General features: G+C 40.4%; 2 protein-coding genes across 4 annotated transcripts in view; one reads left to right on the forward strand and one right to left on the reverse strand.

Annotated features, from left to right (window-relative positions):
• Positions 1–27,453, reverse strand: part of LOC128026859 (neurite extension and migration factor-like) — a 144,119-nt gene that overhangs the window by 102,537 nt on the left and 14,129 nt on the right. The window lies entirely within an intron of this gene.
• On the forward strand, positions 2,323–5,648 carry LOC128026876 (nematocyst expressed protein 3-like). Of its 3 annotated transcripts, none has more exons than XM_052614131.1 (2): positions 2,323–3,723; positions 4,216–5,648. In XM_052614131.1, exons 1-2 carry the CDS (start codon positions 2,788–2,790, stop codon positions 4,870–4,872), a joined length of 1,593 nt encoding a protein of 530 aa, XP_052470091.1. In that variant the 5' UTR covers positions 2,323–2,787; the 3' UTR covers positions 4,873–5,648. The 3 variants fall into 3 exon arrangements, with proteins under 3 accessions (XP_052470091.1, XP_052470093.1, XP_052470092.1); XM_052614133.1 differs by having other exon boundaries at positions 4,426–5,648; XM_052614132.1 differs by having other exon boundaries at positions 2,323–3,711; positions 4,390–5,648.

Raw genomic sequence — 27,453 nt, forward strand, 5'->3', positions numbered from 1 at the left:
CAATATCAAGCAAGAAAATGCGATTATTTGAATACTAGACATGACTAGGTATCCTATAGTTATCAAAAGACATACACAATAAATGATTATACATGATAGTCAAATGTGTGGGTTACACATAAATGAATATGGAGTTAAGCAATGGAATGATTCATTCATAAGTCTTTTTTGAGTTCATTCTGGTCCATATATAATGTATAAAAAGCAGTTTCTTTGCCATTCTCTGGCAAAGGACTTTTCTGTGAAGACAAAGGTTTAAAGCCCTTCCCCCTTAGGAATTTCAGTCTGGTTTCACTGGCTGGGGGGGGAAGTCAATGCAAGTATTTAACTCGATCTCATGGGCTTACATGTGATGTCCAGTGTTGCATTCCAATCACGAACAATAAATTTGACAATCTCTTCTTCGAATTAAAATTGTCAATAATTGTTCTATTGGTGTTAATGTTGAAAGCTGTTGTGTGAACAAGTTGGTTGGTTGGTTATCTTGCTTGGTTCTTGTGGCACTAGAACTGATTTATGACTTCCTGAGGAATTCAGCTCATGTTTCAATGCACACAGCTCTGATAGACTCTTTGATTTGTCTGATTTGACTCATTTCTGCTACACAGGTTTGCGCTAGTCATTTTGCTGGTTTATGCTGGTTCTTTGCTGGCTTTTGCTGGTCCTTTTGCTGGTTTATGCTGGTCCTTTGCTGGTCCTTTTGCTGGTTTATGCTGGTCCTTTGCTGGCTTTTGCTGGTCCTTTTGCTGGTTTATGCTGGTCCTTTGCTGGTCCTTTTGCTGGTTTATGCTGGTCCTTTTGCTGGTTTACGCTTGTCCTTTGCAATAAGCCCCAAGAAGCCATGGTTTACAGTGAGTTTATAACAGCAAAGGGGCGTTGTTAGGCACTCCACTTTGCATCATAAATTCAGTGTAAACCACTTTACGGGGCTTATTGCTTTTATAAAACGGTTATTCCATATATGTAGTATGGTTTCACAAAATAAAACGGATCAAATAAAGTTTAAAATCTATTTTGATCTAAATAAAAACAGTATTCTTCCACCAATATAATTTCTCAGAATCAGTTGTGGTTGCAGGAAAGTAGTTGCAGAGCAACACAAAGAAGTAAACAAAGGTGTGTGTTTGTAGAATAATTTACAACAGTTTAGAACACGGCTCAGCCAATCAGAATCAAGGACCGGAACTATCCGTTTTGTGATATTTTGTACTACTTTACATCAAAACTTGTCTAACTGTAAGTTATGATTATGATTATGATTATGAGTATAAAGAGCAGTCACTTCTGAGCTCTTTTGTCATGGTTATTAATCGATGGTAACACTTGCTGTGTCTCAATTTGCCCACTTATACTATGCCATACAAGTATAATGTACTATTTTGTAAATTATTTTTTTTTTAAGTGTGTAGCAGAATAGTAGGCAAGCATTAGACATACTATTACTTCAAAACAGATATCACTGTCAAATAGTTAGATGAATCCTATCAACGTGCCTAGTAGTTTTTGTTTGTTTCTTTACCCCCTTTTTGTGTATATAGTTCTGAACCGAATCCTCATCGAAAGCCCAATGGATTGTGGGTGATCTTAGCTGTTGATATATGCATGGATCTGTATTTCGAACAATCCAATGGCCGGTTCACAGAGAACGCATCTTTGCTTTGAAAAAATCGTGGGCAGTGGAACGGGGAAGAAAAAGCAAGGTCTTGGGACTTTTTAATTTTTTTAAGTTTAAACTCAGTTTAAACTTAAAACTTAAAAACAGCATGAATTAGGGCCGCACGATGTGTTGTTTAAGCATTGATATTGCGATGTACGAATCCATAATAGTCACATCGCAGGATGTGAGATGTAGGCTGTCGTAGTTGATCCGTTATTCATTAACTGTACGGGCCAGCTGCTCCCCGGCCCTTGACGAATGTAGAGTTAAGTTTCATTTGCATGTGTTAAGTCCTGCCAGTTTAACAGGGCAGAGAGAGAGAGAGAGAGAGCGTGAGAGAGAGAGAGAGAGAGAGAGAGAGAGAGAGAGAGAGAGAGAGTGAGTGAGAGAGAGAGAGCGAGAGAGAGTGAGAGAGAGAGAGCGAGAGAGAGTGAGAGAGAGAGAGCGAGAGAGAGTGAGAGAGAGTTGCTCTCTCTCCCTCGCGCATATTAATCAATTGACACGATGGTGTCAATGTTTAAATAATTTAAAATGAGAATGTAAGTGTGCTCACCCCATTTTTGTTTGTAAGATAAAATTATATTAGATTTAATATCGCAATATACATCACAGAAAAAAAAAATATTGCAATGTCATTTTTTCCCAATATCGTGCAGCCCTTGTCACAGTGTCTGGGTTGTTGTTCCCCGGGGTTCCACTAGATGTCCTCCTTCTCACGGTGTCTGTCCCAGATCACTTCCTGTTCCCTTATATGGTCACCTTCCTCCTTGTTATGTGATTGATTGTTCACCCCACCTGTCTCCTGTTTCCCAATTATCCTTCTGTGTATAAATACCCAGTCTGTCTTAGTCTATGTTACGGAGTCCTTGTCTGATGTCATTGTGTTTCAGGTCCATCAGTCTTGCTTTGTCTTACCCTATGTGTCTCATTCTCTCGTTCCACCAGACTTCCTCTACCTTTCCGTTCTTCCGAGTTCCCCGTTTCATCCGGTTCCCTTTTTGTTTGATTTGTCTCTCATGACTGTTTATTTTGTATTTACCCCTCTGTTTAAATAAAACCCTTACCTGCATTTGGATCTACCCTCTCTTTGTGTTTTTCCCCAATACCTATCGTGACAGAAGGACTCCGTCATGCCTAGATCCAGCGGTGTGGGATTTCGAATCGGTTCCCCAGCCACCATGGAGGAACGGAGGGGGAGATACCAGAACTTAATCACCCTTCATCAAGAGGGAAGTGAGGTGGGTGGCCTGGCGCAATTGTTTTGGACTATGGCAGTCGGGCTAGGTTACAATGATGCAGCACTAAAGGATTTATTTAATAATTGCCTGGATGATCCTTTACCTTCATGGGAGATGAAGGGGTTAGAGATACTGGACTTTTGGGGGTTTACCAATTACCTGCACCATCGTGCCCAGTGGGATGCAACAACCACACCAGAGTGTCCAGACAAGGCTGCCAGCTCAGCCCCACAGCACAAGATGGGCGCCAGCCCAACCCCACAGCACAGGATGGCCGCCAACCCAGCCCCACAACCCAAGATGGCCACCAACCCAGCCCCACAGCCCAAGATGGCCGCCAACCTAGCGTCACAGCCCAAGATGGCCGCCAGCCCAGCACCACAGCACAAGATGGCCGACTCAACGCCACCGACTCCCCATCGTAGAGGGCGGAGGAGGAGACAGGCAGCTGCTGTTCCCGAGGCGGAGCCCGAGGCAGTTCCCGAGGCGGTGCCCGATGCAGTTCCCGAGGCGAAGCCCGATGCAGTTCCCGATGCAGTTCCCGAGGCGGTGCCCGATGCTGTTTCCGAGGCGGTGCTCGATGCAGTTCCCGAGGCGGTGCTCGATGCAGTTTCCGAGGCGGTGCCCGATGCAGTTTCCGAGGCGGTGCTCGATGCAGTTCCCGAGGCGGTGCCCGATGCAGTTTCCGAGGCGGTGCCCGATGCAGTTCCCGAGGCGGTGCCCGATGCTGTTCCCGAGGCGGAGCCCGATGCTGTTCCCGAGGCGGAGCCCGATGCAGTTCCCGAGGCGGTGCCCGATGCTGTTCCCGAGGCCGAGGTCGTTCCCGAGGTGGTGCCCGATGCTGTTCCCGAGGCGAAGCCCGATGCAGTTCCCGAGGCGGTGCCCGATGCTGTTCCCGAGGCGGTGCCCGATGCTGTTTCCGAGGCGGTGCCCGATGCAGTTCCCGAGGCGGAGCCCGATGCAGTTCCCGAGGCGGAGCCCGATGCAGTTCCCGAGGCGGTGCCCGATGCTGTTTCCGAGGCGGTGCCCGAGGCAGTTCCCGAGGCGGTGCCCGAGGCAGTTCCCGAGGCGGAGCCCGAGGCAGTTCCCGAGGCGGAGCCCGATGCAGTTCCCGAGGCGGTGCCCGATGCAGTTCCCGAGGCGAAGCCCGATGCAGTTCCCGATGCAGTTCCCGAGGCGGTGCCCGATGCTGTTTCCGAGGCGGTGCCCTATGCAGTTCCCGAGGCGGAGCCCGATGCAGTTCCCGAGGCGGTGCTCGATGCAGTTCCCGAGGCGGTGCTCGATGCAGTTCCCGAGGCGGTGCCCGATGCAGTTCCCGAGGCGGTGCCCGATGCAGTTCCCGAGGCGGAGCCCGATGCTGTTCCCGAGGCGGAGCCCGATGCTGTTCCCGAGGCGGAGCCCGATGCAGTTCCCGAGGCGGTGCCCGATGCTGTTCCCGAGGCGGAGCCCGATGCAGTTCCCGAGGCGGTGCCCGATGCTGTTCCCGAGGCCGAGGTCGTTCCCGAGGCGGTGCCCGATGCAGTTCCCGAGGCGGAGCCCGATGCAGTTCCCGAGGCGGAGCCCGATGCTGTTCCCGAGGCGGTGCCCGATGCTGTTCCCGAGGCGGTGCCCGATGCTGTTCCCGAGGCGGTGCCCGAGGTTGTTCCCGAGGCGGTGCCCGATGTTGTTCCCGAGGCGGTGTCCGTTACAGTTCCCGAGGCGGTGACCACAAGGCCGTGGTGGTCTTCGGCTCCGCCCTGGGAGACTCTGGCGGTGACCACGAGGACGTGGTGGTCATCCGCTCCGCCCTGGGGGACTCTGGCGGTGACCACGAGGACGTGGTGGTCGTCCGCTCCACCCTGGGGGACTCTGGTGATGACCATGAGGACATGGTGGTCTTCTGCTCCGCCCTGGTGGACTCCGGCCTCGACCACAGAGACGTGGTGGTCTTCCGCTCCGCCCTGGAGGGTTTTGACTTTGACCACAAGGCCATGGTGATCTTCCGCTCCGCCCTGGAGGGCTCTGGCCTTGACCACACGGCGGTGGTGGTCATCTGCTCCGTCCTAGTGGACGCCTCAACATGTCCTTCATGGACTTATGTTTTGTGTTTTTTGAGTTCTGTTTCTGTCTGTTCCTTTTTGTTTAGTCTGGCCCTCCGTCCCTCCCCCTGTACCTCCTCCGGTCCTCCTCCCTCCTGGTCTCCCGGTTTTATGTATCATTTCTGGTGTTTGTTCCCCTTGTGTTCCTTTTCTGGCCCTCCGTCCCTCCCCCTGAGCCTCCACCTGTCCGCCTCCCTCCTGGTCTCTGTGTCATGTTTTGTCTTTAAGCGTCTGGTAGCCGCTCCGTAGAGGGGGGGTACTGTCACAGTGTCTGGGTTGTTGTTCCCCGGGGTTCCACTAGATGTCCTCCTTCTCACGGTGTCTGTCCCAGATCACTTCCTGTTCCCTTATATGGTCACCTTCCTCCTTGTTATGTGATTGATTGTTCACCCCACCTGTCTCCTGTTTCCCAATTATCCTTCTGTGTATAAATACCCAGTCTGTCTTAGTCTATGTTACGGAGTCCTTGTCTGATGTCATTGTGTTTCAGGTCCATCAGTCTTGCTTTGTCTTACCCTATGTGTCTCATTCTCTCGTTCCACCAGACTTCCTCTACCTTTCCGTTCTTCCGAGTTCCCCGTTTCATCCGGTTCCCTTTTTGTTTGATTTGTCTCTCATGACTGTTTATTTTGTATTTACCCCTCTGTTTAAATAAAACCCTTACCTGCATTTGGATCTACCCTCTCTTTGTGTTTTTCCCCAATACCTATCGTGACAGCCCTAGCGTGAATGCAACTGTCAAACAGATCCATCTCTCACAAGTTTACATAGAAATCAATGGAAAAGTAGCACAGTTGAATGGAAACACATTCTATTTGAACGACCCTTATTTCTAAATTTTTTACCATTTAAAATAAAACTCTTCAATCCTGTAAAATCATGGCACTATTTTACAATGTTTGAAGGCATATCTCATCAGTGAACAGCCTCAGAGTTCATGCTAGCTTTACACATCAAGGCGTTGTCGGCTTTAGATTGTGTTTTTTGTCTATTCAGGCTTGTCACCGACTCACACTGACGGACAGCATTCGGGTACAGAGTTCTCAAGCGTACACAAACACTTTCTCTCAACACACTTTCAGATTGACCTTCACACTCACAATACCTCAGAGGTGTAACGTATTTGAGTGAATGTAATTAATAACTGTACTTGATTATCTTTTTGGATATTCTGTAGTTTGGATATTTTACTATTAGCAACTTTGACTCTCTACTTCACTACAAGTTTGAATAAGTATCTACTCTTTACTCCACTACACTTGTATTGACTGTTACATTTGCATTGCACCTATGGCTTTTTCTGCAGCAGTTTATTTCAGCTTCAAAAGAAGTGATATCTACAAGGCACTGAAGTACTATATCTTGTGTGCTTTGCCCTAACTCACCCAATCTTGTCAATAAGGCTACTTTCAATGAAGGTGAGTTCATTAGCAATGGCAAAGAGGCTGAAACCAGGTTATCCAGTGCAAGAAGTCTTTGACTTTTTCATTTTACTTAATATTATTTTTACACTATCCTCCTGTATTCTAATCCTGTTATAATTTAGTTCCATATTGCCATATATATTGTTATTGTGATATCAATTTACTGGAATGGTGATAGTAGATGTTGCCAGCCACTACACTTGAGCTTCTATTCTAGAAGGATCATACATAAATAATAAGGTCTGAACAGAAAAGCTGTTGTTGTGTTTCACTGCGGAGTCAAAGCTGTGAATCTGTGCATGTGAGAGCTGGAGGCAGGCGGACAGGAAGGATTGAATTAACCATCTGTTCTCATATACCTCTCATTATTCCTCTGCTGACGCTTACTGCCTCATTCAGAGAGGAGCCTTCACATGTGCGTCTTAAAAACACTGCACATGATTTAGAGCAAAAGAATTAGTCCATTGTTCTTCAGAAGGTCAATAAAACCAACGGCTTATGTGTTTGAGAACTAAATGGTACATTTCCCCCCAAATGTCCTATTATTTCCCATATTATGTAAGTAGGATTGGCAATAGGTAGATGTTGTATTTTTACATTTATGTCAATGTACTTATTTAGAAACAAAGAGCAAGTGAGAGACATTATTATTTGTAAATTAATTTTTCCATTTCGTCATAACATTTTCAATATCATAATGCAAGAAATCTCATTATTACAATGTTAAATAAAAACAAATAGTGTTTATGCATCATTGTAGTACAGTTTTTATGTACTGCTTTCATGCTCATTTAAACTAAATAACATACTGTATAAAATACTGCATTAAAAAATTAACTCTTTCCCTGCCGTTGACAGAATTGTATGGCTTTCTGTGTTTTCACTGGTGTATGGTAGGAGGCGCTATTACACATCTACTGAAATAGTTTTAAAAACTCAAAACATGGCAAAGAAGAAGCAGAAACAAGTGAGTGCTTATATAAGCAGATGCATATGTAAAATAATGCGATCATCAAGCATTAAACAACATACAGTATGAATGAAAAATGCCTAACCCTACCGACTGCAGTTTTGACTCAGTTACTGGTAAAGGACTGTGCAAGTGTTAATGGAAGTTATCTATTCCATCTGTTTTGATCATTATTCTGAATCTGATCCAGACGTAGTCTTTGACAAAACTAGATTTTCTCAGCTTTTTGTTAAAAATGTTGTTTTTTATGACACAACATTCAAATGTTGATAATATTTTTAGTTTGTTTAAAAGCAGGGGCTCTGTTCTTTATTTTGGCGTGCTACTTTAGATAATCATGCAACAAAATATTCTGTGTGCCATTAAACTTTTGTGAAAATGATCAAAAACACAGGCGGGGAAAGAGTTAAAATTACAGTTTAACTGGTAGTACGAAAAATCCAGATGAAAACAAAAATAATAATCACATGTAAACAAACAAACAAAACTATCTTGACACATTACAGTAATGCAGCTTGCATGGGAATTTCATGAAAAACATCTTGAATGATTATTATAAAAAATAATAACGTTTAAAATAGTTTTAGATTATATATATACCATGTTACACTGCTGTCATGTCAATTCATCCCTGGAAAAGAAGAGCGCCTACTTGAAAAATTATACATTTTTCAAAGTCTATATATGACATTACTTCTAAAACATTGTGAGGAAAGATTCTGACAAGCAATTAATGAGACGTTAAGAAACTGACACGTACTAACAATAGGTTTATATACGCCAGCGAACGCAAACGCTAAGAGCGCGCACTGACCAGAAGAGTTCGTACAGAAGCGATTAGATCTTGATGAATCGTGCTGGCACCCAGGACTTTATTTGTCTGTTTAGTTGTTGTTCGTCTCATCTCCTATAAAAAGCCTCTAGCTTCACAGAGATTGCTGCAGAACAGATTTCTCCGGCTGAAGCGACACCGACGCACTCGTATCGAGCAGATTGGGTGATTTCAGCCGCCCGGTCATCTTCCTCTCGCTCTCTCTGCTGAGGAGACCCAGTGAGGTGTTAAAAGTTGATTAGGTGTCTAAAGGTCATATAACCGAAGCTGTCACTATCCCAGAGGACTGCAGTCATGGGCTTAATGAGCCAAATCCTGCTCTATTTACTTAACGGAGGCCCGGCGCATTGGTCATAAGGGCCCGGAGAAGAATCGCTGTAGCGACAAATGCACTAATTGACAAAAAAAGACATAGATAGTAAGATTATTGAGAGGAAACAGCTAGTAGAGCAAGTACCAGTTAGATCCAAACCTCTGGTGATATCAGCGCTTACAACAACATCTGTGTGATAAAAAGGTCAGCTACCTGGGATGTTGTCATCATACATACAGTCCTGGTGTTTGTTTGAGGGAATTCATAGGGAATAATAGACAGGACAATTAAACCTGCAGCGATCGATCGCTAATGTCACACGAGTGCGTTCAGCCACACACTACAGCTCAGTGTCATCAGTTCGGTTGTCTTTCTCTTCGCCCTTTGCAACAGTTGGAAAGCTGTGTTTGCTAAGTCAAGCATCAGTAGTAATACTAAATCACGGCTCGAGATGTAGAGACCAGATATCGTGGAAAAGTAGCTAAACGCATTCTGTGTGAACGGCCACTAATAAGAGTCCTAGCCTAGCATCACACTATCATATACACCTTAGCATCTGCATTGCAATCCCAGGATCCCCTAGCTTGGTGCTTGTCAGTTTCAGGCAAGCATCACGCTTGGTAAAATGTAAAGCATGGTTTTAAATACTGTTTTGTTGTTTTGGGGTGAAACTGATGGACTTGATGGAGATGAGATGTGTTGATGGAGAGCACAGTTTTGTCACTCAGGCATGTTTCACTTTTATGTGCAATGCCAGACTGTATAGATTAGACAATAACTCATTATAGTAAATGAGCCCAGATAAATCAGGGTGTTGCAATCACTGTAATGTTCAGCTAACATCCATGTTCTCCAGGGATCTTCCGTGTGTCAGGTCTGAAAGCTTGTGACAGTGATGAAATCCTCTCTGAAAAAATAACGTGCCAATTTCTCCGTCAAGCGTACCGGTCAGCTCCGTTCATAACTGTCTCGAGACAATAAAGACTTGAATCTATCATCTTGTCTCAAGAGAAAAGATTTTTTTTTAACCTGCAGCTTTTTTATTTTATTTTATCTTTTGATCTGGCAGAACCCTCGACTTTTTGTTTTGTATCTGCTTGACTGATGCATCATGGTCCAGAAGTACATTCTCGTTTCGTCTTGGTAAATCAATTAAGCAACGTTTAAATGGACACCTTTTGTTTCAGTCAGAAAGAAATAATTCGGATGAATTTGATAGTGTTTCTATGAAGGCTAAATAAATTGATTGATCTCTGTCTTAATATGCATCTATGTGCATTTGATTTGCAAGTATTAATAACTTGATGCAATTACAATGTAAAAAAAAAAAGATTATTTTGGGATAAAAGTGAAATGTTCATGCACTGCTTAACTACTTACTATGCGTCTATATTTATAATAACTTCAGAAGAAACACAGATAAGGTGAAGAAAGCACAGATTTTTTAATTTTTTTAATAAAAAGGTACATAAAATGTGTTATCTTAATCCTGACATTTGCAATCTGTGGCTCTTTCAATCAGAGCTCTGTTCTGATTAGCACACATATTAGAGTTGCTAATTAAAGAAATGAATGAACCCCACCAGTGCTGGAGTAGCCCTGTCCGCGGCCTGCCAATTAGAGGGATTTTCATTGGAGCTCGCCGCGTCTGAAGTGTGACTGGAATAACAACAGTTCTCCAAATGGCATATTTCATCCTGTTCTCTGCCGTGGAAATCCTGGTGGAAGGAGGCTCCCTGGAAACACTGGAGCCAGAGACGGCATGAGAGTGACAGATCAGATGAGTGACATGCTCTCTCATATCTGCACTCCAGGGAAATAAGCTCGTAATCCAGCATGCACTATTACACCGGCAGGCAATAGGCTTCATCCTGCAAGGCTGTGAAAGCCACCTCATGATTCAGATAGCAGGAAAAGAAACAACCCCTGAGTAATGCAGTACCTGCAGGTGTCTGACGGAGCACGTCTCTGGCTATATGAGTGATCTTAAAGTGACGTGGCACATGAGATGAAGCAGTGTTTACCTGCTGCTGCTGACAAGGCCCTCACAACTTCTTCCATTTTTCTTTTTTTCCGCGCAGCACTTCTAACGCTCCGCTCTAATGGCTTTCCTCATTATCTTTTGAACTCATCGAAAGTGACGAGGAGAAACAGGGAAGGTATGGCTGGTACGTGGGAGGCTCCAACAGGCCACCCAAACATCAACACGTTCAAAATCAGCTAAATACCAAACTATGGAGAAATGCAAAGGCTTTTACTGTCGAATTTTGAAGTTACAAAACAAAAACACATACAAAAGACTTAAAATTTTGTATTTAAGATGTACAAAATACATACAACATTGTAATCTTTCACATGGAAACATATGTGCATGCAATAACAGATCTGTACTCACATCATTTAGATCTTCACAAAACAGGTTCGAAAAAACAAGATCACAATCTATTCCTGAGATTATCCTCCTGACGCAGGTCTTGGGCTCACTGGTCTGCATTATGTCAAACAATTGCATGGACATGAATGCATGCAGGCTTGATCTTTGCCTTGTTTCAATCTTGATACTAGTTCTAGGGTCAGCAAGATATGATTTTGCCAAATTTAGATTTAGGCCAACCAAAACACCTCTGTCTGTCTGTGATTGGTTACTTTGCTCAGCGCTGCAAAAACATGCCGTAAACACTCTCCAGAGTGCAAACACAAATATGCAATAGTTTGCCAATCTGCTATTATTACAGCTTCAACTTGGAGATCTCCTGCTTGTTTTTGTTTTAGCACCCTCTAGCACCCACATAGAACCGGGTCTGTTCATTAAATGCTCACTACGGTTAATGCACGCTCCAATAATTGATAGCTTGGGACAACAATAACTAGTAGTTGAAGTAGTTGCCTGCAAATCTGTGAAACTGCTAGTGTAAAGATTATGAGGCAAGAAAACAAGTGCATTTCTGTAAAAAAAAAAAAAGTATTTGTTTTTACAAATCGGGAGTCGAAATTCTTTGATTGCGTGTCACAGATGTTGCCGGGAGAGTTTAATTTGTTTTGAACCCCCGAGCATTCCTTTAAGAAACATGTTTTTAAAATGTCAAGCTGACGCATTTACGCATTGTGGCACATATCCTGCGCTGACATTAATTAACTGCACTTAGCAATGAGGGGAATCAGGCCTTTGCATGTTATGTTGTGTGAAACAGCCCACTCACAACACCGGCTTTTCATTCAGGTCCAAGGGTGGCCATTTCTTCATCCGACTCCAGTTAAATCACTCAATGGAAGAGGGTGTTCGGTGCACGAAATGTGCTGCTAAGCTCTCGCTGCATGGTTTGATATTATATTAGCATTACAAAGGTTTTCCCAGAATCCGTGACACACAGCCAGGGGGAGGGGGAAGATCATTTGCTTTTCATAGGAAGAAAATTGCTGTTTCCTCAAGAATGTGACACCGGATTGATCGAAATGGAAGAGCTGTTTTTACACGACAGAGTTGCTGGTTACAGCAGCGTGCATCTATTGCTACATCCTTTAATTCCCATAAGCAACCAGGGGGCAGATAATCAGGCCGAGCTGGCACACGTAAAATCATTGAAGACAATTAACAAGTGAAAAACGGTGTTTCTCACATAGCGTGAGTATGCATGCGTTATGGATGGGGAGGTGAGCTCTACTTGGCGCCGGTTCTCCATGCAGAAGAATAGACTTGGCACCTCTGAATGCATCTCCGCTACGGCCCGTTGTCACTCGCCTCTGGTTTCCTGCCAATCGCCTACTTGTCGGAGCGAGATTTGCCACAAAGAAGCTGGCAGGCCTGGGAAACACTGCTGATGGAGTGTGATAATGCAGGCCTTGCCTTCGGATACTTGGATGGCATCAGAGAGCAGACGGAGTCAAAAAACAGCTTTACCGTGGCTTTACTGTGCCACACATGCAGGTCATCTTGCGAGCGCGGGGTTTCCAGTGGCGGGGGGATTAAGCCGTCTCATTTTTTTAAACTGAATGAAAGCGATGCATCACAACGACTGTTAAAATGTATGATTCCGATATATAATTATTATTATTAGCCAAGCACTAATTGCCTATGCATTTTAAAAGAAAAGAGTCGACCAGATTCTCATAAATGATTGTTTCGGAATTCCTCTGAGAACTGATCATTTTTTTCAGGACATCTTGCTTGAATCACCTGTTTTATAACATGCTAAAACATTTGAATGACACACAATCTAGACATTTTTCATGAGATTACTGGTTCTTGATTGGCTGTAGATCTCAAGGCCTCATGCCTTAAGGACTTTAAAGCATGAAAAGCATGAGGTCTTGACATCTACAGCAGAATCCACATCATGGTCAAGCTTTATTTCTTAACACTGCATACAGTATCTAAAAGACTACATATTACATGCATCCAATTAGAATGGCCCTATAATTCAAGTAATGGAAGCAAAAATATCCCTAGGTTTTATTTTTTTAAATGTATAAGATTTGATATAGTTTTGATAAAGTTTTGCCAAATATCAGTCACAAATGTAATACTGATTATACAATAGTTTAACAAACGAGGTGTTAATTGACTGAATTACATTTCTGCAATGAAAGAGATCCAATCAAAGCTGGAGAGCAGGACATTTGTGCATCTCGGAGCAACACTGTAGTGTTTCGTTCCCGAACAAATCTATTTTGAATGAATCATTGAGTCAATGATTCAGTGATCAATTCGTAAAGAGAGCCACTTGCTTCTTTCTGAATGAATCAGGTGTTTTGGCCAAATCGTTTTAATGAGTGATTCAATGAATGGCTCATTTAGTCAGGGACTTCAATGATCTAAACCAGCCAAAGTGTCATCTCAAAAATACACTCAGCAAAATATTATTTAATTATCATGACACCATGTGACATGAGCATCTGAAACAGCCAATAGAAAGACAGCCAGGAAACGAGATCACTGCATAAGTGGTAGAAGTCAGATATCATGAAGGGCAACTCTGAACAAATCTTAAAATTGGGGTAAATCGAACAGAATTTAGGGGACAACTGTTTTATTGGGCCTAAACATTGTACATTGCAATTCTGAATCATTTCTGATGCAACATTGCTGGATATCACCCTCAGGCAATAAATGAGATCTCTGTAAAGACTTGGACAGCAGTGAGAAATAAGGCTGCAACCAACCTTTTTCAGATCGATTAATCTATCGATTTTTACACGATTAATCTTACTGATTATTTTCTGACTGGTCGGCTAATCCTTTTGTTTAAGTGGTTACAAGGTAAGCCATGTACTACAAAAAACCTCCTAAGTTTCAGAACTCAAAACTTCCTTGTTAGTCCAAAAAAAAGCTTTTATTAAATCCAAGGTGCAAAAACGATTTGTTTCATATTTTCTCAGTTTGACGTCAACGCCTACTTTTACATCACTGCCTCTTTAGCTCCGCCCACAGACTACAAATACAAGAGAGACTCAATATAAAGTCAAACTTTTTTTTTTCATCCGATTCTACCAAGAACAAATGATCCACTCTATGCCATACAAATTCATTTCATAGTTCATTACTCTTACTGTATGTCAACAGTGGTGTCTCGTTCAGAGCAGACGGAAAAACACTAAACATAACTGAAAAATGAAAGAGCAACCGCTGAGTGAATGAAATGTCCCTCTCAGTGCTGTACACATCCTCTGACCGATCTGCTTACACAGACACAGGCTTTCAGTTCAGAAAGCTCCTCTAATGAAAATCAATGGTATCAATGAGAGCTATTTGAGCTTCTCCACCACTGCAGCACAACAGATCAATTAAGATACTGAAAAATACTCCATTTCACATGCTTTAATGTGGCAACCTCTTTTAAAATCCAAGCCTCTGAATTTAGAAGCAAGCTTATCGGTCCAAATGTAAAGCAGGCAGATTTGAGTTACAGTATACTCAGAATCGATTGTAATTTAATCAGTATGTACATGTGTGTGTAGAATAAAGAGATAAAGCGAGTATGTGAATGTGTGTGTGTGAAACGGAGAGATGTGTGAATCCAAAACCTTCTCCTTCTGTGCCATACACGCACGGAGAAATGAACATTACCACCAATATCTGGATTACCAACGTTTGATGCACACTTACTTCTCAGTGATCTTTTATAAAGCCTTAATGGCGTGAGAATCCATGGCTGGTTTGACACATCTTGTGTTACAGTTAAAGTGCTGTTACTTCAGTTTTAAGTCAATCCTAATCACAGAAGTCTTCCTGTGTGGCAGCGAGTTCTCTCTCAGTTCAGGACTCTGTATGTAAACAGGCAAATGCAATTAATGAAACGGCCCACCGTGACCAGATTTGTGTAAATACAGTTGTTTTGTATTGAAGGGACAGTCCTCATTTACTCATCATGATGTCATTCCAAACCTGCATGACTTTCTTTGTTCTGTGGAACAAAAGATATTGAGGAAACGGTCTTAGTGTTTTTGTCCATACAATGAAAGTCAATGGGGTCCAAAGCAACATTTGAACTAAAAACACTGGGATAAACTCTGAGGTCCAATGCTGTTTCAGTATATGTGGCCCTGGAGCACAAGTGTCACTTTTTCGAAATTGGGATTTATACAGTATTGTTCAAAATAATAGCAGTACAATGTGACTAACCAGAATAATCAAGGTTTTTCGTATATTTTTTTATTGCTACGTGGCAAACAAGTTACCAGTAGGTTCAGTAGATTCTCAGAAAACAAATGAGACCCAGCATTCATGATATGCACGCTCTTAAGGCTGTGCAATTGGGCAATTAGTTGAATTAGTTGAAAGGGGTGTGTTCAAAAAAATAGCAGTGTGGCATTCAATCACTGAGGTCATCAATTTTGTGAAGAAACAGGTGTGAATCAGGTGGCCCCTATTTAAGGATGAAGCCAACACTTGTTGAACATGCATTTGAAAGCTGAGGAAAATGGGTCGTTCAAGACATTGTTCAGAAGAACAGCGTACTTTGATTAAAAAGTTGATTAGAGAGGGGAAAACCTATAAAGAGGTGCAAAAAATGATAGGCTGTTCAGCTAAAATGATCTCCAATGCCTTAAAATTGAGAGCAAAACCAGAGAGACGTGGAAGAAAACGGAAGACAACCATCAAAATGGATAGAAGAATAACCAGAATGGCAAAGGCTCAGCCAATGATCACCTCCAGGATGATCAAAGACAGTCTGGAGTTACCTGTAAGTACTGTGACAGTTAGAAGACGTCTGTGTGAAGCTAATCTATTTTCAAGAATCCCCCGCAAAGTCCCTCTGTTAAAAAAAAGGCATGTGCAGAAGAGGTTACAATTTGCCAAAGAACACATCAACTGGCCTAAAGAGAAATGGAGGAACATTTTGTGGACTGATGAGAGTAAAATTGTTCTTTTTGGGTCCAAGGGCCACAGGCAGTTTGTGAGACGACCCCCAAACTCTGAATTCAAGCCACAGTACACAGTGAAGACAGTGAAGCATGGAGGTGCAAGCATCATGATATGGGCATGTTTCTCCTACTATGGTGTTGGGCCTATTTATCGCATACCAGGGATCATGGATCAGTTTGCATATGTTAAAATACTTGAAGAGGTCATGTTGCCCTATGCTGAAGAGGACATGCCCTTGAAATGGTTGTTTCAACAAGACAATGACCCAAAACACACTAGTAAACGGGCAAAGTCTTGGTTCCAAACCAACAAAATTAATGTTATGGAGTGGCCAGCCCAATCTCCAGACCTTAATCCAATTGAGAACTTGTGGGGTGATATCAAAAATGCTGTTTCTGAAGCAAAACCAAGAAATGTGAATGAATTGTGGAATGTTGTTAAATAATCATGGAGTGGAATAACAGCTGAGAGGTGCCACAAGTTGGTTGACTCCATGCCACACAGATGTCAAGCAGTTTTAAAAAACTGTGGTCATACAACTAAATATTAGTTTAGTGATTCACAGGATTGCTAAATCCCAGAAAAAAAAAAAAATGTTTATACAAAATAGTTTTGAGTTTGTACAGTCAAAGGTAGCCACTGCTATTTTTTTGAACACACCCCTTTCAACTAATTGCCCAATTGCACAGCCTTAAGAGCGTGCATATCATGAATGCTGGGTCTTGTTTGTTTTCTGACAACCTACTGAACCTACTGGTAACTTGTTTGCCACGTAGCAATAAAAAATATACTAAAAACCTTGATTATTCTGGTTAGTCACATTGTACTGCTATTATTTTGAACAATACTGTACATAAATAAAAAAATCATCTTTCCATTGATGTATGGTTTGTTACGAGGATAATATTTGGCTGAGATACAACTATTTGAAAATCTGAGGGTGCAAAAAAAATCTAAATATTGAGAAAATCATCTTTAAATTTGTCTAAATGAAGTTCTTAGCAATGCATATCACTAATCGAAAATTATGTTTGGATATATTTACAGTAGAAATCTGATAACTATCTTCAAGGAACATGATCTTTAATTAATATCCTTCTGATTTTTGGCATAAAAGAAAAATCGATAATTTTGACCCATACATACATATTTGGATATTGCTACAAATATGACCCAGAGACTTTGTGCTTTTGTGATCTAGGGTCACATATATAAAAATTAAAACAAAATACAGTAACACTTTACAATAAGATTCCATTCGTAAACATTTTGTAACTGCATTAGTTCATCTCATTTAAACATTTACTAATACACCATTAAAATCGAAAGCTGCATCTGTTAAATATTTAATGGACCGGAGCTAACATGAACTAACAATGAACAATTGTAAACAAAGATGAATAAAAACTGTCAATGTATTGCTCATTGTAAGTTAATGTTAGCTAGTGTGTTTAAGTGTTGCTAAAATATGTTTTTGTGAGTTCTGCAGAAGAAAGTCATCAAGTTTTAGACCTACATGGGAGAATTTTTTTTTATTGTTAATTTCCTGTAAGTGAATGTGAACAAGCAGAACAAAAACAAATACTAAATAAATAATAAAATAAAAATATATTTTTTGAGTTCAGTTGTATTTATATGCAGTATTCATACATGCATTGTTATATGAATTGAGTCAGCGTAATGCTTGTGCTTTCTGTTCTCTACGGTTTAGCTGAACAATCGGTGTGTGTTGAACACACACTTGTGCGTCTGGTTTCCAGAGCAGTGTCCATGTTTGACTCTTCTCGCCTCCTCTCCTGTGCTGCCAGACCTGAGACAGACAGCTGATAAAAACATCGGGTTCACCGTTTTGGAGAATGCTTTCTCTTCAGTCTGACCTGAATGATGTGCATTTTCAAGGAGAACACAGCCTATTTAGATCGTCTCAGAACGGAGTATTTTAAGGCATTGTCAGCACACTCCCAGTGTCAAGGCCCATCCAAAAAGTAGACAGCAATATTATTCTAGCTTTAGAGATGATAATATTTGGCCACAAGAATCCTTTACAGCAAAGGCAATCCCAGAATGCACTGCAACTAGCTTTGTGAAAGAACGTAAGGCGAGAGAAATCTTTATAGATAATCGCCACTGGTCAAGTTCAGAGTGATTTTTCAGTATTAATCAGCAAAAACTGTTTCCATCAAAAACAATAACCAGAAACATTTCTTAAGCAGTAAATATTATTCTTTTTTCTGAAGATCACGTGACACTGAAGACTGGAGTAATGATGCTGAAAATGCAGCGGAGCATCACAGAAATAAATTACACTTTTTAAATGTATTCAAATACAAAATGGATATTTTAAATTGAAATAATATTTCACAATAATGCATTTTTATTATATTTCTATCAAATGCAGCCTGGATGAGCATAAGGAATGTCTTTCAAAAATATTAAAACATCTTAACGATTCCAAACTTTTGACCAACAGTGAATATATCGTATATAGATCATAATGATTGTCATCCATTTGTAAACATCTATTAACAAACAGACTATTTTAGCCAGGTTTGGGTGTGCTTTTTGAAGCTTATTAGAGAATCATGTCATTAGCTTAGCAACATGCTAATGTCAAACACCACCGGATTCAAGTCTGCTGTGCTCTTCAGTCATGTTTTCATTTAGCTGTTAGCTGTTAGCTGTTAGCGGATTACTAGGCTTTCAGACTGAGCTTTTACCCTAATGTCCTGTATTTACTGTAATAGATGTGTCCCTGGAGCACAAAAGCAGTCTTAAGTCTCTGGGTCATATTTGTAGCAATAGCCAAATATACATGTATGTGTAAAATTATAGATTTTCCTTTTATGCCAAAAATCATTAGGATATTACGTAAAGATCATGTTCCATGAAGATATTTTGTACATTTCCTACTGTAAATATATCCAAACTTAATTTTCGATTAGTAGTATGCACTGCTAAGAACTTAATTTAAATGTAATTTATTAATAAGATTCGGGAGGAGCACGTCAGATACTTAGCCTAATCAACACAGGTGGACCATAATCAAGTAATCAATCCCATAGTATAAATATCGCTGAATTACCACTATCCATTGACGGTTTATCAGCATCCCTCCTCCACCCCATCTCCTCACTTCGAGTTCACTTCATAAACAGACGGGGAAGGGGGGTACTCTAGGTTCGGGCCATTCCCAAGCTCTGAGCACTTCTCCGGACAGTACGCCAAATACACATACCATACCTCAGCTAATTATATGTAAGCGTGAACTAGTGAAGCAACTTTTCACTATGATTTTCTCAATATTTAGATTATTTTGCACCCTCAGATTTCAGATTTTCAAATATTGTCCTCCTAACAAACCACACATCAGTGGGAAGCTTGTTTATTCAGCTTTCAGATCATGTATAAATCTCAATTTCAAAAAATTGACCCTTATGCCTGGTTTAGTAGTCCAGGGTCACAACTGTGGTATATTCTCCATACATCCAGTGTTGTATGTTTACTAATGCCAGTTTTCCCAAATTGAATCAGCAAATGATCTATCTCAGATTATAAGAAGGCAATGTGACAGTACATTTCCAGGTAGTAAATCGTTGTGATCAGTTTGGGCAGATGCAGATGTTTAAGTCACTGATGTGGGAGGAGTGCTGCCGCAGACAGAGAGAGGAAGGCATTGCAAACGCTGGGGGATGCTGAGCGTGTGAGCACACAAACAAAAGCTCAGCTACCTCCTACAACCACATACTGACACGGGAAGACGTTCAGGTAAACCAGACCGACCTGCTTGATCACACCTGAAAGGGACAGTTCACCCAAACATTGTAATTCTGTCTTTTCCTCACCTTCAGGTTATTCTAAGCCTGTATGAATTTCTTTCTTCCGCTGGTCACCATTAACTTAAATGTTATTTTTCCCATACTATGCAAGTCAACAGGGACCAGAAACTGTTTGGCAACCAACACTCTTTAAATTATCATAAAAAAATAAAGGAACTCTTACAGGTTTGGACCAATTCGAGGGACAGTCAATTTTGAGTTAATGCACGCTCACACATGAAAATAAATATTCTAACATTCTGCCATCAGAAGACTTGAAAAATGAAAATTATGAAAAATATTCATGAACTGATTCTTTAGTGTTTGGGAAAGACATTTGAAATTATGACAGATTACAATGTTTGAAAGGATGACCAGACACCCCTGTTTTCTAGGGACATACCTAGTTTTTGGTGTCCTGTCCGGACTGTGGCTGTCCATGGAAATGTCCCTGTTTTACAGCATGTTCAAAACAATGATTACTTTCAGCAGCAAAGGCGCTGTGAGCTTTACTGATTACTAGCCGCGCACCGCTACTGGAGCCATGAACGTCAGCCAAGCACTATTATCATCAATTATCAAAAGAGACACTGTTATTGGTTTCAAGGTAGTCACATACTAACTATACATGTTAAAACAAAGTAATGCTGTTTGTGTGCACTTTATAACATATAAACTGTACAATTATATTTGCATAAAGCACATACTTTCCATTCTCCATTCTGTCACCGATGGAGTTTCGGTTCCTTGCCGCTGTCGCCTCTGGCTTGCTTAGTTGGGGTCACTTCATCTACAGAGATATCATTGACTTGATTGCAAATAAATGCACAGACACTATTTAAACTGAACTGAGATGACATCACTGAATTCAATGATGACCTGCCTTTAACTATCATTTTGCATTACCCTGTTGACCCTGTTTTCCTAATTAATGTTGTTCAGTTGCTTTGACGCAATGTATTTTGTTTAAAGTGCTATATAAATAAAGTTGACTTGACTTGACAAAATGAGAATAAATCTAAAATAATAAGCCTGATAAGGGACAATCTCCAAAGATCTCTAAAGATTTCCATTTCCATTTATTTTTATTTTTTTTAAAAGTTAACTTTAAAGAAAAGTATGTTTTATTAATAATATGTTGTCATATTTATTGTTATTTTTTTATATGTTTTTGTAAAGTCATAATTTTGTTATATTCCTATTTTGATCTGTTTACTATTTGCAGTAATTACTGTTTACTTTTCATAGTGTATTTTTTTGTAAATTGTAGGCCTATTAATAAACTAGGGTAAGTTTGATCCTCAAAAAAATTTTAATACATAGAAACCACAACAATTGTTTCTTTTCTCAAGTGAGATTTCAATGATATTTTGACCACTGAACTATGAAATGTCCTTATATGTTAGGCCTGCACAATAAACCAGATTGTAATTGTATTCATTATTTCTGCTTCTCTCAATTTAAGCATAATAGTCTGAAATTTTAGCTGCCTGGTTATTATCTTTGAAAAGATTTTTAATGTGACATTTGCATTACCTTGCACAGGTTACAAGCCTCCAAAAGAGTCCATGTTTGCGGTTGCCAGATTTCAAGTGTTTAAATCCCCCAATTACAGCTTTTTTCTTAAATCGAAGTGGGTTGGGGCTGAGAGCCATGGGAGCCAATGATCCCACCCCACACATCATAATGATAATTATATTCAACTTACTTCCATTAACAGCACATTCATTCAGAACTTTATAGATAAGTGCTAATTAGCAACAGCACACTGGCATGTACTAATGTGGTCACCAAAAAGACTTTAAAAAGACCAAAAAGACAATACTTGCATGTAAATAGTCAAACAACATGCAGTATTTGTAGTCTTTAAGTATTGCTGTCCATCCTCAAGCTAACCACAGGCTGTACTCTTCACCGCAACGGTAACACTACAAAACCAACATAAAAGAAACTTATAATGTTAATCCTAACATTACACAACTTTTACGTACTAACTCATGTCTCTTTATGTTCATCTTGTGTAAAAAAACACAAAATAACACTTCATTTCTACATTTATTTTCCTTGATGTCTGATGCAAAGCATGCTGGGAACTAGAAAATGCAATCGTTTTTTATATTTTTTATATATATCATATTTCAATTAAGTCCAATGAACTTTCATTATTATTTCATTGACATTTACTAATTTCATCTAATTAATTTCACTGTTAGGTTTTACAGTGCGTGTCTGGATAAACATGAGTGTGGAATGATATTTGTAAACTTAACCTCATTTTTAGTATAAGGACACTTGTGATTTTACAGTTGGAGATATTTATGACATTTACATAGATTTTTTTTTTTATGCAAAATGTTCATGACTTTGTTGAAAACTAGAATACTGATGCATACAAAAAAAAGTACAAATATCACCCCACACTGTTTTTCTGAGACCACCAACCAGCTACATAATGACTGGAAATCCACAACAACTGCACTCAAGAGAGTTGATATACGACTGAAGTTCATTCAAGTGATGACATGAATCATTTTAATATGAGAAAATGTGAGATTAGTTTTCTTGTTATTCATTTAATCAAAGATGCTTCTCTAACATTGATTAAATCACAGTTTTCATTAAAAAGCTGAATTAGATCTGACTTTATCCTCAATATTCATAATTTAAAGAAAGGTTTCGTTTTCATTAATTTTGCAATTTCTGGTATGTAATGTAAGCACAAGCCAATCTTGTAATTGTGTTTACCGAGTGTCAAAATGTTTTCACTGTGCACATACATTGGGTCAAGAGCCTCAATTACCCTCCAAACGACTCGCATTATAACACAAATAAAGTAGAAGATAAAAATCCAGGACACATGATTCAAACTAATGCCATCCATCATGAACAAGCTCTGTTTAATTTGTGTCTTGCGGGCAGTGCTGTCTGCGGCCACACTCCATTATGCAAGACTTCTTTTCTTTTTCTGCTAAGTCATGCTCCACAGACAATTAAAAGCATTTAATTAAAATCACAAGACACTTCTGCTTTTGACCCGGGTTCAGCGTCCTGAGCTACAGCTAACAGAGACTGCTTTGATTTGATACCCACCAAGAACATCGCTCGACAGCCGTTTTCTCTCAAGACCATATCTAAACGCCCAGCATGCATCAGGACTCAAACTGGAGCACTGTAGATGTGCTGTGTCACCTGTCTCAAGTGCATATGCTGTAGGGTGTGAAAGCAGTGTTATTGAGAAATCCATGAAAAACCAGTAGCCACTCGCGTCACCGCTCTGTCGCTGACATGCCTTTACGCGTCTACTGTGATTATTTTTTGAGATCTGACTCAAACAGCAAATAACCCACATGGTTTTCAAGAAGGAACAATAAAATATGGCTGAGTGAGTCTTCTTCATCTAAATCTGACCTTATTTTATTCAGCTACCTGGTCTTTTTATTTCTCAGCACTGAAAATTCTACATTAACTGGTTTATTGCATTGTTTAACGTCACTAATCGACCGAAATACATTCATTTATACCAACAAAATCAGGTATAAATAGCTCTCAAATGTAACAGTTGCAGGTTCCCACTTTTTAGGGCCAATTGTGCAAAAGTCTTAGGCAAGTTAGTATTTTCACCCCAAAGAATGGTGTTCGGCCAGTTATTTATATCTTTGGCTGTAGTGTGTCAGTAGGAAATATCAGTTTACATTTCCATCTAATCTTAAAACCATTTCAGGGGGTGAAAATACTAATGTGCCTAAGACTTTTGCACAGTACTGTACTTTACAAATGACATTGTTGCTACTTTATAAAGAATGAGCATACAGTAATTCACAGAACTGATTAAAGACAGTGACAGACAGCACTCATCTTAACTAAATATCATAGAGATTGACAGAGACACAGTAAGAACAGTATGTGTGGTTTTGTATTAAACAATGGCTTAGAGTAAGGGAAGCACAACTTGGGAAATCAGAGCATCCAAGGAGTGTGTGAATGCTTTGGATTTATTTGAAATATTTGTAATGTTTTCCATTGTTTTTTTTGTGCAATTTTTTATTTCAGTATTGTTTCAGGCACCATTTAGGCACCGGTACCATTTTAAAAGTATCGAAATGGCACCGATATCGTAAAAAAAACATATCGATACCCAACCCTACCAAGGAATCATATCCTCTGAATCATTTAAAATAATTTTTCTAGCTAACGGACAATAAAACAGCCAATCAGAAAGTCTCCTGCTTTAAAGTATTTTCAACAAAACTGAAGCATGCACTTATAATAAACAAAAGGTTTTTGTGTGTTGGTGTGGATGACATAGTTTGTTATAATTATCGTTCTTGGTGTGAAAAAAAAAAAAAAAAAGTATGAATGTATCCAAGGCTGTCTGTTTAAAAAAAAAAAAAAAGGCAAGAAAGACAAAATTACCCAAAAAGGCAGAGCAGTATTAGCTAATACAGAATCCTTTCATATTTCCGGGGTATTTAGCTATTAATGTTACATCAGAATTGTTATGCTAGGCAGGATGAAGGCGAGAACAGGCAGGTCCAAATGCAAAATAAGGTTTAATACTACAAAGAACAAAACAAAAAATGGGTAAAAAAAGAAATCACAGAGCAGGAGAACAAAGAAAACCAAGACAAGAACTTCTACAGGGAGCTACAACTGACAAACAAGCACTGAATCACATGAGTTTATATACACAGTGTAACGAGGTAACGAGGGGGTGGAGCTAATGAACTGTCATGGTAACCAACAAGACAGCCGTAGAACCAAAGGCAAACAGGAGTGAACACAGAAATACTGGAGTATTATTCAAAGTAAGAGTAAAAGACATGACGGGAACACAGGCAGGGATCATGGCAGGAATTAATAACAGTTATTAATGTAATTAATTATTTGGATCCAGTCAACTAAAAAAAGGGTAGGAGCAGGGCCTCAATTCTACAATTGTACTCTACACTTTATATCATCACTCTCATTTTCACTGTTTCCACTTGTGCTGTCAAACGATTAATCGCAATTAATCACATCCAAAACATAAGTTTTTGTTTACATAAAAGATGTGTGTGTATTGTGTATATTTATTATGTATGTATAAATACACACACATCAGGCCAAGCACTGTCAAGTTAAGTTTAAAGGGGGGGGTGAAATGCTCGTTTTCACTCAATCTCCTGTTAATCTTGAGTACCTACAGAGTAGTACTGCATCCTTCATAACTACAAAAAGTCTTTATTTTTATTATATTTATAAGAGAAAGATAGTCTGTACCGATTTTTCCCGGAAAAACACGACCGGCTGGAGGCGTGACGTGTGGGCGGAGCTAAAGAATCACGAGCACCAGTAGGCTTTTGCGTTGAGAGCATTTGGAAGTTGTGACACAGATCCAGAGGCTGAAATTTAACAAGAGCAGCATCAGCAACGACGTCTCTATGTGGTATGTACTGAAACTGTATATATTTGCTTAGCGGTTTTGGAAAAAATTTTTGGACAATTTTTTTTTTTTAAGCTGTACATGTGGAAAGTGCAGTTTGATGACAACATCGCATGTTGTTTACTTGATGTGTTTACGCGCCGATAGCTAAGTTAACAACACAGAGATATTTTAAGCAGTTTTACTCACCGCCTGCGGTTCCAACACACAATCGTGACCCTTTTTCGTTGGGACTGCATTATCCTTAAGAAATAAACGATGTGCAAATCCGGCGTCAAACTGGGCTTTGTTTGTAAAACAAGCATCTTCGAAATGCAGGGAACAAACACAAACACTTGCACAACTCCGTTGATGCTCTGTAAAAATAAACTCCATCCACTGGTCCCTTAATGCTGTTTCTCTTTTGGTAATCTGTGCAGGGTTGTCTTGCCCTGGCAACCAAAAACACACTTCTTTTGTGACATTTCGCGACGCTTTCGCTCTGATCAGTGAAGTCTGTTGTGCTCTCAGTGCTCTGCTATACGGGAGCGTGCTCTTCCGGCAGAAGTGCCTCAGGACCCATATAAGGAAATTCCGCTCCATTTAACGGCACACAGACCCATACTCGAAAAAAACTTTCCGAAACTTGTGTCAAACCGGAAGAGGTTTTTTTGGAACAAAAATACTCCTTCAAACGTACAACATTATTTTTGAAACTTTGTCCATGTTTAGCATGGGAATCCAACTCTTTAACAGTGTAAAAAACTCAGTATGCATGAAATAGCATCCCCCCCCCCTTTAATTAAAACAAGTGAGCTGAACAATAACACAGTATAGACATTTGCGTCCATACAGAGTACCTACAACATCTACAATGCACTGGCCAAGTTTGAGAAGAGCATATTTCTGGCCATATGATCATAGCAGAGCAGCAGTCATGGATCTGCAAGCTTAACCAGCCAATGTTAATCAATACCTACAGACAATGAAGATCATTATAATAAGATGAGAAATTACGCTGTATCTGTCCACAGCATTATAGACAAAGAAAGTGCTTTGGGCGAAAAGGATTCTGGGCAGTTCTTCAAAAGGAAAGCGGCAGGCTCTAGTTATTTGGCCTGAAGTAATCAAGTGTATTGATCGGTGGGTGTAGATGCTTCTAGAGGTCTTTGTGTGAGAGAAGGGAGCACACATATCCTTTGGGTCATTAGAGGCGTTTATTCTGGCAGCCTCTAAGACAATCCCACTTCTGAATGAGGTGATGAAAAGCAGCTTCTTATTTAGCTCACCCAATCAATGTCCCTCTGTGATCGCATACAACCCCCAAAACAACCCCCTCGCTAAGAGCACAACCCAATAGGGGCCAATTCCCACTCCCACCATGGCCCGTGACTCTACCAGCTCGTAAAGGGACGTGCCATTTTAGGCTTAGCAATGGCCAATTAAAAGAGTCCGGTGCAGTGGGTGGGGGGTGCGGGCATCCCATTAAGTGGATAAGGTTAATGAGTTATTTGTATGGTTGACGTCTTCTATGAGTCGGAAAGGTTAGGCGCCTCTACTCAGCTGCCCTTTGGAGTTGTGGTGAAATCTACCCCATTTACACGCTCTCCCAAGCAACCATAATGAGGGTCACGCTGGTCCATGTGTACGACTGAAAGCTCCTGGAACAAACAAGCTGCTCCGAGCCAAACATAAAGTCTCACTTCCTCAAAACCATCGTCCGATCTAGCAACAGGACCCCTCTATTTGCAGCGATTTCAGGATGCATTTCAAGTCAATCTTAATAGCGAGTGTGCTAGGGCTGGAACAATAAATCGATGCATCACAAATCAAGAAATTATTCTGCCTCGTTTCTGAGTTTTTCTGAAGGTATCACAATTCTCTCTTGAATCGATATTGAGCTTAGTTATTAACAGCAGATGGCACTGCATGCTTTAGAAGTAGCCGTATTCTGCTTGCTTCCAGTTCCTTAAAGAAGCACCACTTGAACCTAAAATAATCATTCATAAAGTTAAAAAAGGTTTCAACTAATTACAAGGGCTATGTTTACATTACTCTCGCATCATAAAGGCATAAAATCCTATGTCCAAGTACATTTTTATATTACTCAGCCGCACAAACAAGCACTCTTCTTCATGAGCATTTGAGTGTGCGGTTAAAAACGAGCCTAGAGTGCCATCTGCTGTTCAAAGTTTAGCTCAGAATCTATTCGAGAAAGAATCGCGATGCATAGATTTATTGTCCCAGCCCTAGAGTGTACATCCCTGAAACACGTTCCCTTTAATACTTAGCTCACGGTAACGCAATAAATGTGACAATAATCACAAAATATGCTTGTCACTTCCATCCGAGTGGAGTGATA

The sequence above is a fragment of the Carassius gibelio genome, chromosome A14, assembly GCF_023724105.1.
Source record: "Carassius gibelio isolate Cgi1373 ecotype wild population from Czech Republic chromosome A14, carGib1.2-hapl.c, whole genome shotgun sequence".
In the NCBI taxonomy this organism is placed as follows: domain Eukaryota; kingdom Metazoa; phylum Chordata; class Actinopteri; order Cypriniformes; family Cyprinidae; genus Carassius; species Carassius gibelio.